Here is a 17036-nt window from a genome sequence, read left to right as displayed (position 1 = left end):
GCAAGGCTTGCAACTGACAAACTTGTGTTGCTCAGGCCGCGGTGTGGGGGCGTGAAAATGGACATGCTAGTTGAGAAGATTTTCTTTCACTTTATGGTAATGAGAAGAAACTATATCCATTACCCTGTGCCTACAGCAGCTCGCTGGAAATAATCCCAATATAAAACACTAATAAGCAGCCTCGAAGCGCAAGCCGTCGGAGCATCTGTCAGCCGCCGCATGACAGCAAACCCCGGGGGCTGTAATCCTCCACAATGACTTCAATCTCATTGGGCTAAAGGATCAAACTACTTCCGTTATCTCGGCTGAACGAGGGTTAATCTCCTCCGGAAAGTGGAGCAGCAGCTCCGAGCGTCATTTGCGAGTCATCGAAACCCAAGGCTCCCGTCACACAAGGCTCTAATCGCCGCACGCGTCCCGATCTGGCCGCGTACGCTCGTATCGAGACGCACGCTGCGAAACTTAGCTGGAGACGAGAAGGGGTCCATCACCTGAGCCTGTTAAATATTTATAGTTGGTAACATCTTCATTGGAACAGTAAAAACCACCAGAAAGAACTTGAATAAATTACCCTGGTCGGATTGGGAAAGTTCAGATGAGAGCGATTCGGGAGGCGGTTCAGCAGTCTCGCTCGCGAGAGAATTTGCGAAGGAACCCGTGCGCCCCAGGGCCTACCGTTCTCGAGTTTTAAATAAAATCTGCGGCAAACAGACTTCACCGCATCACCGGCTCTCGGCCTCCGCCGTGCCGACACAAAGGCGGGCGTCAATTTGTTCGCGCACTAACGGTACCTCCGACACCGGTGGGGACGCGTTGCCGGAGCGGGCTGCGGCGAGAGGACGTCCGCACAGCCGCGCTGCCGGACCACGCTGGCGGACACGCGGCACCGAGTACGTTTACTCGCTTATCTGACTCCGAAGTGACTTCGGACGTTAAGGTATTTACACAGAGGCGACGGCCACCACGGTGTGGTGAACCCCAGACGGCACTAGAGAGCGTGCACCCCTGGATGTCTTTGTCCACCACCAGTCCAGACTTAAACATGTTTATAGTTTTACAAATAAAGCAATTTCTTAAAAATTGAAAGCTCTGCTTTGTTTAGACTTTTAAAAATAAGAGTCTCTTGCTACAGCCGAGTTAAGCAAACGTGAACTTGCGGAGCGTAATTATATCGCTGTCACACAGCAGCAGCAGCGTTGGGGAGAAATGATCCATCGGTGAGAATTTGTTTTCGGGTTTTTAATACTGCTACATACCGTGGGCCAAAAATAACAATTAACAGACATTATGAAAACGATGATCTAACGAGCACAGAAATTAGTTTTTCAGGACCGAACCAAGTCAAGCTAACATAGCAAGTTGGCCAAATTATGTGGAAGTCTAGGCGGCGGCATAGAGGAGCGACGATGGACAAATTGAGCAATTAGGGAGACGAAGAGGGCGAGTGGGGGGGATCCTTGAACACATCGTGTGTGACGCGTGAAAGGTCGGGATGGACTAGAGCGCTTCCGCCTCTCTCTTTTTGTCAGATCTTCTTTGCCACGAGGACAGCGAGCTCACTCCCGGGCGATTTTTTAAGGACGTCAACGTGCGACTTTGACAGCGTCGTGCTGCCCAAATCACGCGAGTGCCACTCCGCATTAGCGACGGGCTAATTGGAGAGGTGTCAGCTGAGCCCGGCAACGGCCAAAGGGCGGCGGCGCTCGCTTGCTCCACGAGCGGCATCCAAATCGTTTTTCCGATGCTTCGGCTACGGAATAAATCGCCATCTATATTCCGCACACGTACGCGAGCGCCGTACGGCCGACCCCTTCCTAACATCTGAAGAAATTAACGCTTCTTGGTTCAACAAAGATGTCACTGCGACTCTTCCGTGACATAAATCGGTGAGCAGCTCCTCTGCGGGACGTTTTTGTTCTGACCGCTCACTATAATGACGTGATATTTGACGGGAAGGCCTTCTGGGTGTCCTTGGGTCCACAGCTTGGTGTTGGATCAGACTTTGCTCTGCGGTGGGATTGTGACTAATCCACACTGTTCTCCAGAAGACCTGTTGCTTCTCGCTCCGAGTACAGAGATCTGTACCCGAGTCCCTGTGTAGAAGACACCGAGAGCACGCCTCCGGGTGGTAAAATGAGCAGAATCATGATCGGCATCACCTCCGAATTCTCAACGAAGAACGAACCCTTCACCACCGCAGTAGCAAACTGCTCACAGTGAGTCACTTACAGACCGTAATCTGTGTGCTCAAGCAAGACGGAAGACTGCGGTACATGTTAGCAAAACAAGAGGGTATAGTGAAGTCCCTATGATTATCTGCTTACAGTATGTGGGTGTTTGTTTAGGAGCCGCGCGTGCACACACACACACACACACACACACACACACACACACACACACACACAATCACACTGTCTGAAACTGCTTGTCCCAAGCGGGGTCGTGGCGAACAAGAGCCTAACCCGGCAACGCAGGTCGCAAGGCCGGAGGGGGAGGGGACACGGCCAGGACGGGACGCCAGTCCACAGCAAGGCACCCCAAGCGGGACTCGAACCGCAGACCCACCGGAGAGCGGGACTGTTTAGGAGTCGCTTTTGTCCGAGGTTACGCGCAACGATTGCTGCGTAATATTCGGCCGACCCCTTTATCCAGGACGTACACCACACCGGGGTGTCCAGCATGCGGCCTGGCTCTGCTTCACGTAATGTGGTAACATCAGGAAAATTGTTAATACTGCTACCTACCCGCCTGTTCTAATGAATCACATAGTAAGACATACACACGAACGCACACCATGCCTAAACAACAATCTTAAAAAATAGAAGTCAAAAAGTATCTACAAGTTTAAATATCATGACTAATCTTTTTTTGACTCTTGTAATAGTTTTTCCCCTTTTATACATTTAAGATTCAGTAAATCGCTTACTCGGAATTCTTACGTGTGGCCCTCTAATCAGTTCACAGTAATGACTGTAGAGCCACGAGTCCACCTGAAACACACGTTGGACTGTGGGCGGAAACCAGAGCCCCTGGAGGAAGCTCGCCATGGACCGAGCCGTGCGCCCTCACACAGCCTATGTGATGTAAGGCACCGGCGCTAACCGCTGTGTCCCCCATGGTAAACTACTTAGTTATTGACCCGTTTATACAGCATTGATTTACTGTATCAATGCAGGGAATGAACCCTAATCAAAGGTGCGAGAACAGGAGGTGGGATTCGAACCCTGGACCTTTGACTCACGATGAGTGCGCTAACCGCTGCGAAACCTCAACCCGCCTATATGCCCAACGCTCGAAGAGAGAACACGGACCTGAGCCCAGTTATAGCAGGAGAGGACGCCGGCAGGTCCCCGTATTTCTGCGGCCGAGTTTGTTTATGTGTCCAGGACAGCCAGCGCTTCCGAACTAAAACGACTTCTGAAAACACAAAGCAAATTATGACAAGAAAAAAAGACACCGTTCTGCGTAAAGCGTTAATTGGACGGTTCCCAACACTAATGATTCCGGACCGTTAGTCCAAGCGAAGGGGCTGTTTATTCAAGTCTTCTCATTAAAAGTGAGGAATGCTGTGATTTCTTCATTACCGTGTAACGGTGAGCGCCAGACAGCTGGAAAGAAGAAGAGCACCACGTGCTAAATAAAACAAATTAATGGCAGCTCCGTATGCAAATGAGCGAGGCGAGCGCGTTACGAAATGCCGACAGTAACGAGCCGAAAGAAAAATGGTCCGTCGTAATTGAGGCGGAGAAGCAGCTGTGATTAATGTCTCTCGGTATGTACCTCGGTGTTTCTGCACAACAAAAGCAAAACGGAAACTGTGCCTCTGTCAGCAAACAAAAAATAAAAAAAATAAATAAATAAATTTAAAAAAAAAAAAGTTTGCTGCCATTGTTACACGGCCCTTCAGAACTTCAGATTCAGTCGTCGTCCGAACTGAACGCGTCCAAGACATGTTTTAATCCAGAATAAATACGTTGCCTTGCGCTTGCGAAGCATCTCAAAATGAGGGGGAGAAAAAAACTCCAAATTGTAAAACGTGTTCCTTTCTATTTGAACTCATTGGCATCTTTGGAAGATTCCAGCTTAGCCTCGTTTCTCCGAGAGGACATATTTTGCTTGCACTCAGTCTTATACATCTCATACCTTCTCCACAAACCATTTCAACCGAAGACACATGGAGAATGAACATGGAACTAATTATTACATTTGCATTTGTCCATTTAACGTTCTTCCCTTCAACTCGAATCCGATAAATCACAGCGTTCGGCTGCTTACACCGGTACACACATTCACTGTACCTATACTTACAGCTGGGTCGTTTTTACCGGAGTAAATTTAAGGTAAGCACCTTATCGCGGGTGCTACAGCAGAAGTGGGGGTCAAAGCTGAGACCTCCGAGACCAGAGGCGGTGGCTTAGTGGATGTTTCTGGAAACCATCAGGAGTAAAAGCTTCAAGAGGGATCCAGAGACTCCAAAATTAAGCTGCCAGAGGCGCATTAAAACCCATCAGCTTTCATCTCATCAAATCCGTCCGGGTGCTAATAGAGCGAGAGGAGGCCCGAGTGAGATACGGGAGACCTGAAAGCATCGGCAGAAAGGATTGATTATCCTTCCCGCAGAACCTGTTCGCATCACCTGGTCCATTTCCCTCTCATCTCATTATCTTGCATTTAGGCAGAGTCATTTTGCACTTAGGAGCACAACTCGAAAACCCGCTAATGGCTGCCGTCGTCTCCGCGCGCGCGGCTGCCGAAGAGCCGATCTTCTCAATCGCTGCGGAGAGTCCAAGATCCGCTCCCGTAGCCCACGTTCATTAGCGAAATGGGACTGTTTATAATTCCCCCAACGTACAGATAACGTGAGGAGATGCTGAAAGGACACAAATCAGCGGGAGCTTCACGGAAACTCTGATTTTTTCGCATTACGTTGATCCACTTAGCTGAGCCCTTGTCCCAGGCAACTTACCATGATTATATACTACGCTACTTACAATGGTTAACCCATTTTACTGATTGTACACTGTCAGCTCAGGCCAAGTAGCATGTCCATCAAAGGTATGAGAGCAGGAACATGGATTTGAACCCGGGTCCTTTGCGAAGTCCTCATGACCGCGTCATCTGCTGCCGCTAATTAATCGGTATAAAAATTATTCTACGGCAAACAGAAAACCCAATCATGCATCATATTATAAAATAAATTTGTTACTGGTTTAACTTACACTTACATTAGGGTGGAGGTTATCCTAAACATGTCCTAAAAGGTAGCAGCCCCCTCAGTCAAAGGTTCTCTCTACAACTCTGAACATTATAGCACATACATGAGCGATGTATTGCACTGATTTAAAAAAAAAATTTTAAAAATCCTCTTCATTTTATGCGCCTCCTTTTCCCGAGACGTCCAGGACTAATGTACACGAGAGGCTGCTATTAACATTTAATGGCTATAATGGGCTTTTTCTATGGCTTAGTAACTTGTGGTTATTTCTTTCCCATAAGAAATCATGCTTCGATTGAAAAATCGGGCCTTCTGGTCTGGCCCACGGTGGAGCACCCAGAGTGACGGAAAACAGCATTTATTTCTTCCATTTTGCACCACGTCACTTGAGACTCGCCGAGGGGCAAGGAAGCGGCGTCGGCGGGTGGACGGCGGGAATTATTTACATCCCAGCATCCCAGCTTCATCACTAACACCCCTGGGCCCACTCTCCCCCAGCTGCACACTGGGATAAACAAATCAATTGAATCTCAGAGCACTTCTCTTGCAATTAAATGCCACTGAAGTAGATGGATCCAGTGCCTTTTTAAAGCGATGTATGACTTGGGCGTGTGAAATCCTACCCAGGGTCTCGGAACACCCACCGCTTAAGGATGCGGAGAATAAATACGTGCCCGTCTTCCAACGCGCTCGAGGTAGCCGTCGTTAGACAGGAAGAGACGAGGGAGGACGTCTTGATCGGACCCTTCAGATACCGTCGCAACCTTGAGTTCCTACCGCCGACTGACTAAAGACTGCAGGACCAGCGGAGCAGATATTCGGATATTTGCGTTAAAACCTATCGACACGGGTCCCGTCGCCCACTGCAGACGGGCGCCACGCGAAGGAACACGACCGTGACGGCGTGTCGTATATACTGTGCTACGGTCAGTGCTGAACAATTAAAAATAACCCAACGCTTGTTATAAGCGGGATTTATTAAAAATAAACAAACGCTAATGAATGCTTGTTGACCAGCATTCCAGCTTTTTCTCCAAAACCAGCAAGCAAAGCATAAATAGACCATAAATAGCAGCGCCCATCTGGACCACAGTGGTGGACTTTAAACCCCCCACCCAGAGCATCTTTCCTATCTACTTACTCAATAATTCATGGACGCTTTTATTCATACTGGGGACGGTCCCAGCTTCGGCACAGATTACGCTCTCGACTCGACGGCAGCTCCCGCGACGAGGAAGAAGCCCGTTGTCGACGTTGCCGCGTTTCGGTCACGCCGGCGCGGGGGTCTGGCCTTCTTTAATTAGGGCATCGGCAAAACAAGAGATCGCATTGTCCGTCGCTCAGAAAGACTCGCGGAATTTGGAGGGAAGAACGGCAGAGCAGCACGCGTCTCCCTGCAATTTGCAGCATTCAAGGAGATTACTGTAATCTCTCAAATTGCTTTCATATCAACAGGCCGACGTCGGGAGAACGGGGATAGCGGTCCTGGGTTTTAATTTACTCAATCACGGGGTTACGTAAACGAACCCTGTAGCACAGGAGGGAAAACAAAGGCCTCGGCGACGAGGTCCTCGGACGGAAACTGACTATCGACAGCAGGGCTTTTGGCCGAGGAGGTGCGGCGACCGCCTGTACCGATGGATTCGGCTTTGCGGACGCAAATTCGAAGGCTCTGTTCCGCGGTTTTGCGACGCCATTTCGAAAGCCCAAATTTGGTCACGCCCCCTCGTGGACACAGGTGTGTGACGACATCTCCGTTGACGAGTCCCCCCCAGGCCCCCCACACCAAGGTGGGCTTAGTTGTCTCCCTGGAGCAATATGACATATTTCCTGGAGTACGAACACTGCATACGCAAAAGTAATTTTGCCTTCGCTTATTGATCCCAACTATTGTTAGTTTTATAGCCTAGTGTTAAATTATTATTTTCTTGAACAAACGTCTTTTTTTCTACACTGGTGTACGTACGCGATAAAGCGAACCGAATATAAGTCGCCGTTTGCTTTACATCGGCTTTTTTGGCTATAGTTGCCCACCATCTAGTACAAGAATGGTGGGAAATCTCCTCGGGTCACGATTTCCGTCCGTCGACGTTTTTCGCTGGTCTGAGAGACTTAACGTTTCGCCTCATTACTCACTAATACACCGTTCTCTGGGAACCGACTCCAGGGCTTCCTACGGAATGGGATGTATGACTTGAGGATGCGGTCACTGAAAAAAGGTAGAAAACCACCGAGCTGGAATGCTCATCATCTGCCTCCAAACACCATCAGTCATACGAGGACGACGGTGTTGACCAGCAGCACACGCTAGGAGATACGCGAGTGCGAACATGGGTGAAATCGGAGAAATATCTCCCCCTAGTGGGAGTTGGAGACGGAAGGAATCGGGCCACGCGGGAACCACAATGTAACAGCCTCCCCCAAAAAAGAGACGAGATCCATGGACCCGTGGTTCCCAAAGACCCGCCGTGACGGTCCATCAAGCTACCCTTGCTGCTGATGTGAATCTGTCATGTCCCATCTGCCTGGTCCCCCACCTGCAAGCCTCGCAGGGGAACCTGACCTTTCCTCCAGAGACTCGCAGAAGGACATACCGAGTGCGGATGGCGGACTACTTGAGTCCACGTACTTCTGTCAGAAGCCAGTTCCGTATCGTCTCCGTCATCCGTGTCCAGTTCCCGTCGTGCCTGGACTGTTCCCCATGACTACGAAGGGTTAAGAGGATCCTCAAAATACAAGGCACTGATACGCAAGGTTTGCCGGAGCGCTCGCGGAGCGGTGAGGATGGGCGCGGACGACCAGAGGGGAGCGAGAGAGGTGACCTCCGCTCAAGTCCTCCTCCTCACCCCCCTAACAGCTGTTGAGAGCTGAGCCATGCCCCGGGGCGCACAGCTGGCCGTTTATTTACAGCTCCTCCACCACAACACTCTGTCCTATTATGTACCACGACGCCTAGTTCTCGGGACAGAGACGCACACCCCTGAGCCTCCGAGCCGCTTCTTCCGCTACGTTCCGCAGCCCTCCGGACACATCCGGAGAAGGGAGCTGCTCTAGCAAAGTCCTGCGAATACCAACGAACGATCGCAGGCGACACCGCGAGAACCTAGGGAGACAACGCCACCGTCCATCCAAAGACCCGGACCCAAGTTTCCGGGACCTTTTCGGCAACGCGAGGCCCGACGACTCCCTAACGCGCCACCGGGGAGCGCGTGGCATGCGGGCGGGGTGCGGGTTGTCCTCACCGAACTGCACCTCCCGGCGCGCCAGCTCCTGCTTCACGAGGAGCTGCTCTTCCTTCATGTGCGCCAACTCCCGGCTGTTCCCGGCGCTCAGCACCTGCAGCCTCTTCAGCAGGCCCTCGAGTCGCTCCCGCTCTCCGTACGCACACTTCATCTCGGCCTTGAGCTCCTTGGCGCTGGAGAAGTCGTTCCCTGGAGCGGCGATGGACGGCAGATGAGACGAGACGAGCGACAAACGCTGCGGTCGACGCGGAGGGCGGCCGGGGCGGGGCCGGGCGGGGCGCATCGGGGTTGTACCTGAGATGGCGGCGATCTTGGCCTCGTGCAGCGCCAGCAGCTGCGTTTCGCTCTCGCTGACCTTCCGCCGCAGGCTGCCGCCCAGTCTCTGACTCATCACCACCTACGCGTGGGGGCAGAGGGGGAGAAGCGGAAAGTGATCCATTCTGGGACGGGGAGGAGGAGGAGGAGACGGGCCGAGCTGCTCTTCGGCCGCCCCGATGGTGACGCAACCGGGGTCAACTGCCCGCGTCGTACGACACCATGGAGGGAGAAGCGTGTGTTGTGCTCACACAGGTTACCTCTGCTGCGCAATAAATATAATGTCGGAAACATTTATCTGACGCTTCTCTCCAAAGTTAAACTACCTACACTTATTTACCCATTTATAGAGCTGGGTAATTTTACTGGAGCAATTTAGGGCAAGTACCCTGATGAAGGGTACTAGAGCTGGAGGTGGGATTCAAACCAGCGACCTTTGGGTACAAAGGCAGCAACTCTAGCCACAGTACTACCAGCTGTCCTCCTGCAACAGGATCCAAACACCCCAAACCCAACAGAAACTCCCATCCAAGCACAGGTTGTGCCATCTGGGTTTCTCGGTGGACCCAGTGTGACGATACCCAGCGGTGCGTTCGCTCACATGGCCTGTGTGTACCAGGGTCCGATTCTGGTGTGTGTGTGGGGCCCAGGACATTTTCACTGCGGAAGAACGAAAAGGCTAGAAATTCAGCAACTTTTTTTTTTTTTTTTTTTTAAATTTAATGCAATTCTGACGTTTGAGTTGCACTTGCCTTTCTATCTCTAAAAGGCCCCAGGTGCTGTGCCTACTGTACCTAATGGGAAATCAGGCAGTGGTGTGTATCTGTATGCGCCCGCGTGTGCGTGAGAGAGAGAAAGAAACCATCAGCTCGACTGCATCAAGAAACGGAAGCGTGCAAACATGAGGATGTTCCACCGCTCTCTCTGCTGACACACACAAAACCCTACTGCAAACATCCATCCCGGGACAATTCTACCATCCCCCGCTGCTTCCTTTCTTTCTCCTCTACTTCTGAAAAATCTGAATTCTGAAGAAGGAAGAAGAGAGAAGTTCAGAAGGCGCCGAAATGTCAAAAGGGAGAAGGGTACGAAGGTCACGAAGGTCAGCGCTCGCCAACGTGCCCGAGGGCCGCGGGTCATCAGTGCGGCTCAGACCTCATTTGGCCCCACTGTAGAGCGGCGCGGCCTTCGGCTCAACGTTCATTAGCAAAGCTCCTCTTTGAATTAGACTGCGGAAAACGGCCGAGCATCTCTTCTCTCAAAATCAGCTGAGGTTGGGAGTCAGAAGGCATAGGGTCTACTCCGAGGCTGCTCTTCCAACCAGCTACACCATCCAAACACACACACTCGGAGGTTCTAGGTCCGACCAGAACATGCCAAACCCTCAGCGGTCTTTCCCATCATGATCAAAAAGCGCCTCTGGCCGGTTGGGGACCCAGCGTTGGTCCCTCCCCCGCAAAGAACACGGCCCATGTTCATCGAGAGCTTTGTTTACAGCAGGGCAAACGTTAAACGGCCGCTCCAGCCTTTCTCTTAACGCTTCTCCTCAGTGCCCTTGAAAGGCCCATTACTGGGGTGAGCGGAGCTGCACTCTGTTGCAGTCCCTGGGCGGTGGGAGCAGCGGAGAGCAGTGCCCGTGCCCGTCCAACGCAGCTCTGTGACGCAGAGCGACAGCTGGATTAGCCAAACTCGCCGTGCTGCGCTCAAGGCTAAGTTACACTGCCAAGTGGTGTTTGACTTCAGCTGCGTCCAGTGTGTGTGTGTGTGTGTGTGTGTGTGTGTAAAAATTCGCTGACCTTTAACCTTGCAAAGTGTGCTTTGGACCACTACGCCAGACATGTCATCTTGTGCTCAGATCCCTTGGTACTGGCAAACCCCTGCGCTCGTCCATATATCAGACCGCAGCTACACCCATTTCAGGGTCTCTCGGAGGCCCACTTCCTCCATCTGAGCGGTGACTTCATTCCCCTCAAACCCTTCCACGCCGGTGCCGACCGGTCCGACAGGGGAGCAGAGAGGGCTCGAGAGCTGGAGGTGTTTCAAGCCCAGAGCAGCGCTGCTTGAGAGCCCAGTTACCCAGTGAGAGGTGCCCAAGGACCAGCGGATGATGGTTGACGATGCTCAAGCGAGAGGACCGCTTTCACGCAGGACACGTCTGCCCCTGCCCAGAAGCCCCAGGACCTTTACACGGGCACCGGAAGAAGAACCAAGCCTCGATCGTTGCGGAGGGTGGTCTCGCTTAACCGCCCTTCCTCTCGCCCACAAGGGCTCAGCCACCCGAGGGTGCGAGGAGATCATCGGCACAAGGCAAGAAGAAAACAGGAGTCGTACTTTGGCCGTAGCTTCTTTGATGGACGTGTTGAGGGTCCGTTCTCGCTCCTGCAGCCTGTGGAGTGAACGCACACAGAAACAGGTGGAGCATCAGTGTTTCGCCCTCGAGTTTTTCCAGCCACGATAAAAGCACACGGCACAGAGATGTAGGGGTGGTTTTTGGAGGATACGCAGAACATCATCAGAACAACAGCGGTGCTGAACTTCTCTGACCTGAGACCTTCTCTTGCAGGCATTAAGTTTCAATGATTTGCCCAATTATACAGCTGACTCACTTTTACTGTATCAATTCAGGGTAAGTACCTTGAGCCCAAGGGTACTACAGTAGGAGATGGGATTTGAACTGGGGTCCTTGGAGCTAAACGCAGCAGCTCTAACAACTACAGCACCTGTTGCCCCCCACCCACATCTGGACCTCATCTCATCGATGAGAATTGATGGAAACCCTCCGTTTTCCATCCTTGACCTCGAATATTTAAACAACATGTGCAATGAAGGTATAAATGTACAATGCTTTGTGCGTCCCTTTTTTTTTTTTTTATTTAAAGCAGATTAGGTTTATCTGTTGATGACTTAGCAGAAGATCACAGCACATTTTAGAAGGTATTCTAGGGTTCAGAACGGCAGATCACATTCAGCCAATTAACACGTGTACCACGTACCGCAGCGCTGACTGACGTGGGGCTTTGAGAAAATTCCGAGTGCAAAGTGCTTCCAATTGTGACAATTTAGGTTGGAGCACAAACCCAACCCTGTTTGTCTATGAATCACATCTGTAGGACAAGTCCAATATATGTCCCAAAAAAAAAAAAAAGAAGTCTATCGCCTGTGAAAACGGCCACTATGACTCCTGCAGCGATTCTAAGAGAAACAGAATTGTCGGGAGCTCCTCATCCCAGATAGCCACACTCACAGAACGCACACGCTCCTTCCCAGCTGCCACATGTGACAGTCACCGCCATCCCACCGCTTGGCTCGTGCTCCATTGATTAATGACCCCGTCAACAATTTCCAGACAGCAGCAAGTCAGGTGAAAACCGATTAATGTTTTACCTTCTTCTCACTGAAAGAGCCCAGGAATGAGTCATACCAGGCACGGCAAAGGTCTCGTGGAAAGTCAAATGACATCTAGGCGGTTAATATTACGTGAAAAAACACAGTAGGGTATAACGCCGTGGCTCTTACGGCCGTTCCTGAGATAAAGCACTGTTGGCCGTTTTCTGTTCTGGCTAAACGCTCAATTAATTGAGTAAAAATTATATGTAAATCGCATTCTGGCTGTAATTTTACGTTTCATATCTGAAGTCATGGCAAGGAAATCACGATTTTGCTCTAAGTGTCGCTAACTGAAACTGCTCCCCCTGCTGGTGAGAAACCCCCCCGGTGGCAAACCGTCGGTGCACGAGAGTTGCGCGACTAGATCGGACAGCAACGCGGTTCGCTCTCACGATCAATACCGCATCGGCGAGTCCCCACCGTTCTCCAGAAGCAACGAAGCGACATCTCACAGGGACGGCTGAAAGTTAAATGAACGGAGTCGCAAACAATAACCGTCATTCGCAACTGCTGACCAACAAATTTTCATTTGCCTCAAAGCCCAGCAAGTTCAGTCCCTGAGCAGGGGGTGGGGTGGGGGGGGGGTATAGAGGGACTCTTGCAGCAGGCAATAAAAATTCATAACGGCGACACCAGGTGGCCGAGGGGTTCCGTCTCATTTGCGGGAAGTCAGAGCAGGAGAGAGAGTGAGGAAATGGCATAAATAAAAATAGGAGGGAAGTAGCAGTGATATTTTCTCCATCAGACATCAAACAATCACCACGTTTGCTTTCTTTGCCCCCCCGACAGGGAAATTTGCATTCTAAATGCGGTCTCATTTCAGCGGCAGCACGGATACGCACGCGGGTTCCAGGGTCTCGGTGCCGGCGCTCAGAAGGCAAGCGGTTCGTCTCGAACCCGTCCGGCGCCCCTCGGCCGAGCCGCGCTTACGGGGACAGAAAGGGCCGAGAAGCTGAAATGAGATCGAGACCCTGCCTCTGCATTTTGATTGCCTCTTCTGTGCATCGGTGCAAAGTTGATGGAGATGAAGATGAAAATCCCTGCCCGATGAGACCGATCTGCATAATAATTGCAGGACGTTTAGCTGGAGGACGGCCGAGATGGACCCGCGGGTCCCGGGTTCACGGGCGCTTCTAAGAACCGGCGACGTCCCCCGAACCGGTCCAGCCGTACGGTCCCCCGGTCCGAGAGCCCGTTCTCGACGAGCCTCTGTGCCGGTGCCCGGAAACAACACGATAGCGGTTATGCTCGACACACAGCGCCCATCAAATGTTCGAGTACCTTCCGGAAACTTTCTTTTGCGAGTTACCACGTCCGACCAGAAATCGACGCTCCGGGTCTTCTCAGCTCCTCCGCAGGACGTCCTCGAGATGGAGCACAGCTGTGCATTGCTTTGCTTTCACTCTTCCGTCCAGGGCGTCCCACGCAAGCGATGCCCACGTGGACTCGCAGCTGTACCGTACCCTGCCGACCTCACGTGACGCAAACGCCTGGGAGACTTTTAACCGAGTTATAAGCGAGTCCACATTATATCGCGTTTACCCGTTTGTACCCGCATGCAGTGACGGCGAACACCCGAACCGGTCCGAAAGGACGCTGTTGTAACCTTCATTTCTGCAAAAAGACGGGGGGGGGGGAGTTGTGAAAAATATTTTGTTTTGAACACGAACTATTGTGAGGAAACATCCTGTGTTATATCAAGCTGCATTACAGCGGAAAAACATAGTGTTTACAGTCTGGTATTTATAACCTGCAGAATTTTAGACTAGAGGGGTTTGAAAAGGCATGGAGGCAGCAGGTGGCCTAGTGGTTACAGCTGCTGTATTGAAGGACCCAGGTTCGAAACCTACCTCCTGCTTTAGTGCTCTTGACCAAGGAAATTATCCTGAATTGTTCCAGTAAAAGTTACCCAGTTGTATAAATGGGTAAATCAGCGTAAGCAGCTTAACATTGTAAACACACACACACACACACACACACACACACACACACACACACACACTGACTGAGGGGTCACGGCGAGCCGGAACCTAACCCAGCAACACAGGACGCGGGGCCGGAGGGGACACACCCGGGACGGGACGCCAGTCCATCGCAAGGCACCTAAAGCGGGACTCGAACCCCAGACCCACCAGAGAGCAGGCGCAGGCCAAACCCGCTATGCCACCGCACCCCCGTTATAAATTTCTTTGCAGAAAAGCAACGGCTAAATAAATAAACGTCAGTATATAAGGGAGCCCTTACTGTTCCATTGATTGACAAGCTGGTGGAAGCTCCGCCCCCGACTGCTTCAGTAAGGACCCACCTGAGAACCGGAAGGGGCAGGTTGGTGCAGATCTGTGCCCGGTGCTGCGAGGTCACCGTGTCCTCCAGGGCCCGGGACAGCTCGTGCAGTTGGGTGGGGCTACAGCCGCTCAGGGCCGGACCCTCGTCCTCCTCGCCCTCCAGCAGGTACTCCTCCTGCTCGAGGTCCCGATCCAGCTGCGCGTTCCGCTCCCGTAGCTCCGCTAGGCGGCGCTGCAGCTCCCGCATCTCATCCTGGAGCCGCAGACAGGGAAGCACTTTGAGGAACAGACCCGCTTACGCTTCTCGGACCAGGAGCGTCACGCTGGGGGGTGCTTACCTCCACAAGCTGCTTCTCTTTGCGCAGCTGCTCTCTCCTCAGCAAGGGGCGCTGCAGGACTTCCAGGTGCGAGGCTCCACCCCCTTCCCCAGGACACCCGGCACCCTCCCTGTCCGTCACGGAAGGAAACAACATCCACAGTAACGATCACACTGACACGGAGCACCGGGTTGATCAGGCCCGAGCAGCGGTGGTTCCGTGTCCAAATGCGTTCGAACCCGAACAGAAAATGAAAGGGTGCCAATATTTTGGCCGTGACCGTATCGTGTCAACAATAACCATTTCCGTGCCAACTGAACTATCAAGCGTTATAATTCATTGTGCCGCTCGTTTGGTTTTCCCCAGAAAGACCAAACATTATGGATTTTCGCTCGATCTTTTGGACACGTGGAGCAGTCAGAACGACGTCCATTCGCGTGACTCTCCGTCCCTCGTCGTCACGTGACCTTCCGTGTGGGTGTCTCCATGGCAACCACCAAGCCACTTCTTGACAACTGGAGTGCACATTCTGGAAGGTCTGCTGTGCCAGGGTAGTCCATTCTTGCAGTGCAACTGCTCTCTCTCTCTCTCTCTCTCTCTCTCTCACTCACACACACTCACCCACGGTGTCCTGCAGCCCCCTGCATGGCACTCCGCACCCGAACACGCAGGCGCCCCAGGAAACGCTCCACGGTGGGGTGGCGGGACGGCAGGCCCAGCGTCAAGGAGCCCCTCTCCCGGCGCAGCTCCTCCAGCTTGTTCCCAAAGTGCTCCGCTGGGGAAGGGGACACAGACACGTCACGTCACCTAACGCACACCGCCTCCTTGAGTAAGTTTATAACTTTCCAAGTTTTTAACAAACAGGAGGAGGGTCGGTAAAACTGACTCCAGAGTTATGAACAAAACAAGTTATGAACAGACTTCCCCATCAGCTTGTAAGTTAAGGAACCTGGGTAATTTCCAGTGTGTGTGTCTCACTACATCTGTTTTGACTTCCAAAATTCTTTCCTGTGCACAGCTTAAAGGGCAGAAAAAAAGGGGCCCGGGGGGTCTCAACAGCTGTAGCTCAACAAACGGACCGAACAAAGTAATTTTCACATCGACGGAGATGCAACGCAACCGCCGGATGTCGGGAGGAGTGAGACGAACCCGTTCCAGCACGTTCCGGAACTCGGCCACAGCGCAGTCAAGCTTGGGTCTGCCGTCTGTGCCGGATCAAAAAAGTTTGCGTCCGTGATGTATCGAACCCTCAACCGTGCAAGTCTCGTAGCACCTCCAGGCTGCTGCACAGTGTGGCACAAAAAACTACACACCCTCAACTCCTTTAATTATTAAATATTAAAATATATTCAAATAATTATTTAATGATTAAAATAATTCATTGCGTATGTGGCCATCACTGCAGGCCATCTGTAAAACTCCATTTAGCTGATCTCACACACACACACTTTTAGGATATGCTGTCAGGTTGTTTCCAGCACTGACTGTGATGCTCTGCAATTGGCTGCCACAGATAAACACCTGCTCCTCTCAGATCTCATTAGCGCTTCATCAACACCTGGATACAGATGCAAATCACTGCCAGAAGGGATTTTTCTGGGGGGTTTTCGGAGGGAAGGACATCCGGAACCGTCAGAGGATGGACCGTTTCCCTGTGACTGCAGGGGTGCCATTAGAACCCACACCCCACCGTGGGGAGCATCTCATATACACGCGATGAGCGTCGTCTCCAGAGGCTAATGATACAAAGTGGGATCCAGAGCAAACACACACAAATACTGCATGAAGCAGAAGCAAACTGCACCTGGATTAATGTCGTATAATCCTACAGACCCAACAGAACAGGGTACAAGTCACTCTCCTCAGTAGATTCCTGGTTCCGATAATATCCAGCAGATGGCAGTAATGCTAAAACATTTACAGTGTTTTTACTGTACAGGTGCTCCTTGAGTTATGACATAATTTATATTATTATTCTGTATTAGCATTACGTTAATGAGTAATGTGTGAAATTAGTGGAAAAAATGCAGCAGAGCCCTACTACACAACAAACCGTCGGCCTCAAAGATCCTCCCCCCCGAGCCACTTATCCCCCCCAGGACTCGGCTTGGAAAGCCTTACCGGTGTCGTAGTCGTCCTCGAGGACGGCCTTCTGCTGGAGCCGCTGCAGCTTTAGCATCATGGACTCAATCTAGGGAGGACAGGGAGCACGACTCAGTCTTCAGCTCAGCTCAGCACACACAGGTACCTGGATGAGCACCAAATACGACCTCGG

At 51.7% G+C, this 17036-nt stretch overlaps 1 protein-coding gene across 9 annotated transcripts in view; it reads right to left on the bottom strand.

Annotated features, from left to right (window-relative positions):
* Nucleotides 1-17036, bottom strand: part of disc1 (DISC1 scaffold protein) — a 37739-nt gene that overhangs the window by 11642 nt on the left and 9061 nt on the right. For all 9 annotated transcript variants that reach the window (XR_003797636.1, XR_003797635.1, XM_029251462.1 and 6 more), the window contains 7 exons: nt 16883-16952; nt 15383-15536; nt 14783-14891; nt 14465-14697; nt 11104-11158; nt 8752-8854; nt 8458-8646 (listed from right to left, as the gene is read on the bottom strand). Coding sequence is in view for 7 of the 9 variants with exons in the window: in XM_029251462.1 (XP_029107295.1) it covers nt 8458-8646; nt 8752-8854; nt 11104-11158; nt 14465-14697; nt 14783-14891; nt 15383-15536; nt 16883-16952 (913 nt within the window). In the remaining 2 variants the exon portion in view is untranslated. The remainder of the gene's footprint in view (nt 1-8457; nt 8647-8751; nt 8855-11103; nt 11159-14464; nt 14698-14782; nt 14892-15382; nt 15537-16882; nt 16953-17036) is intronic.

The sequence above is a fragment of the Scleropages formosus genome, chromosome 4 (genome assembly GCF_900964775.1).
Source record: "Scleropages formosus chromosome 4, fSclFor1.1, whole genome shotgun sequence".
NCBI classification, from domain to species: Eukaryota; Metazoa; Chordata; class Actinopteri; order Osteoglossiformes; family Osteoglossidae; genus Scleropages; species Scleropages formosus.
Note: the sequence above shows the minus strand (reverse complement) of the source record. Positions and strands in the feature narration are given on the sequence as shown.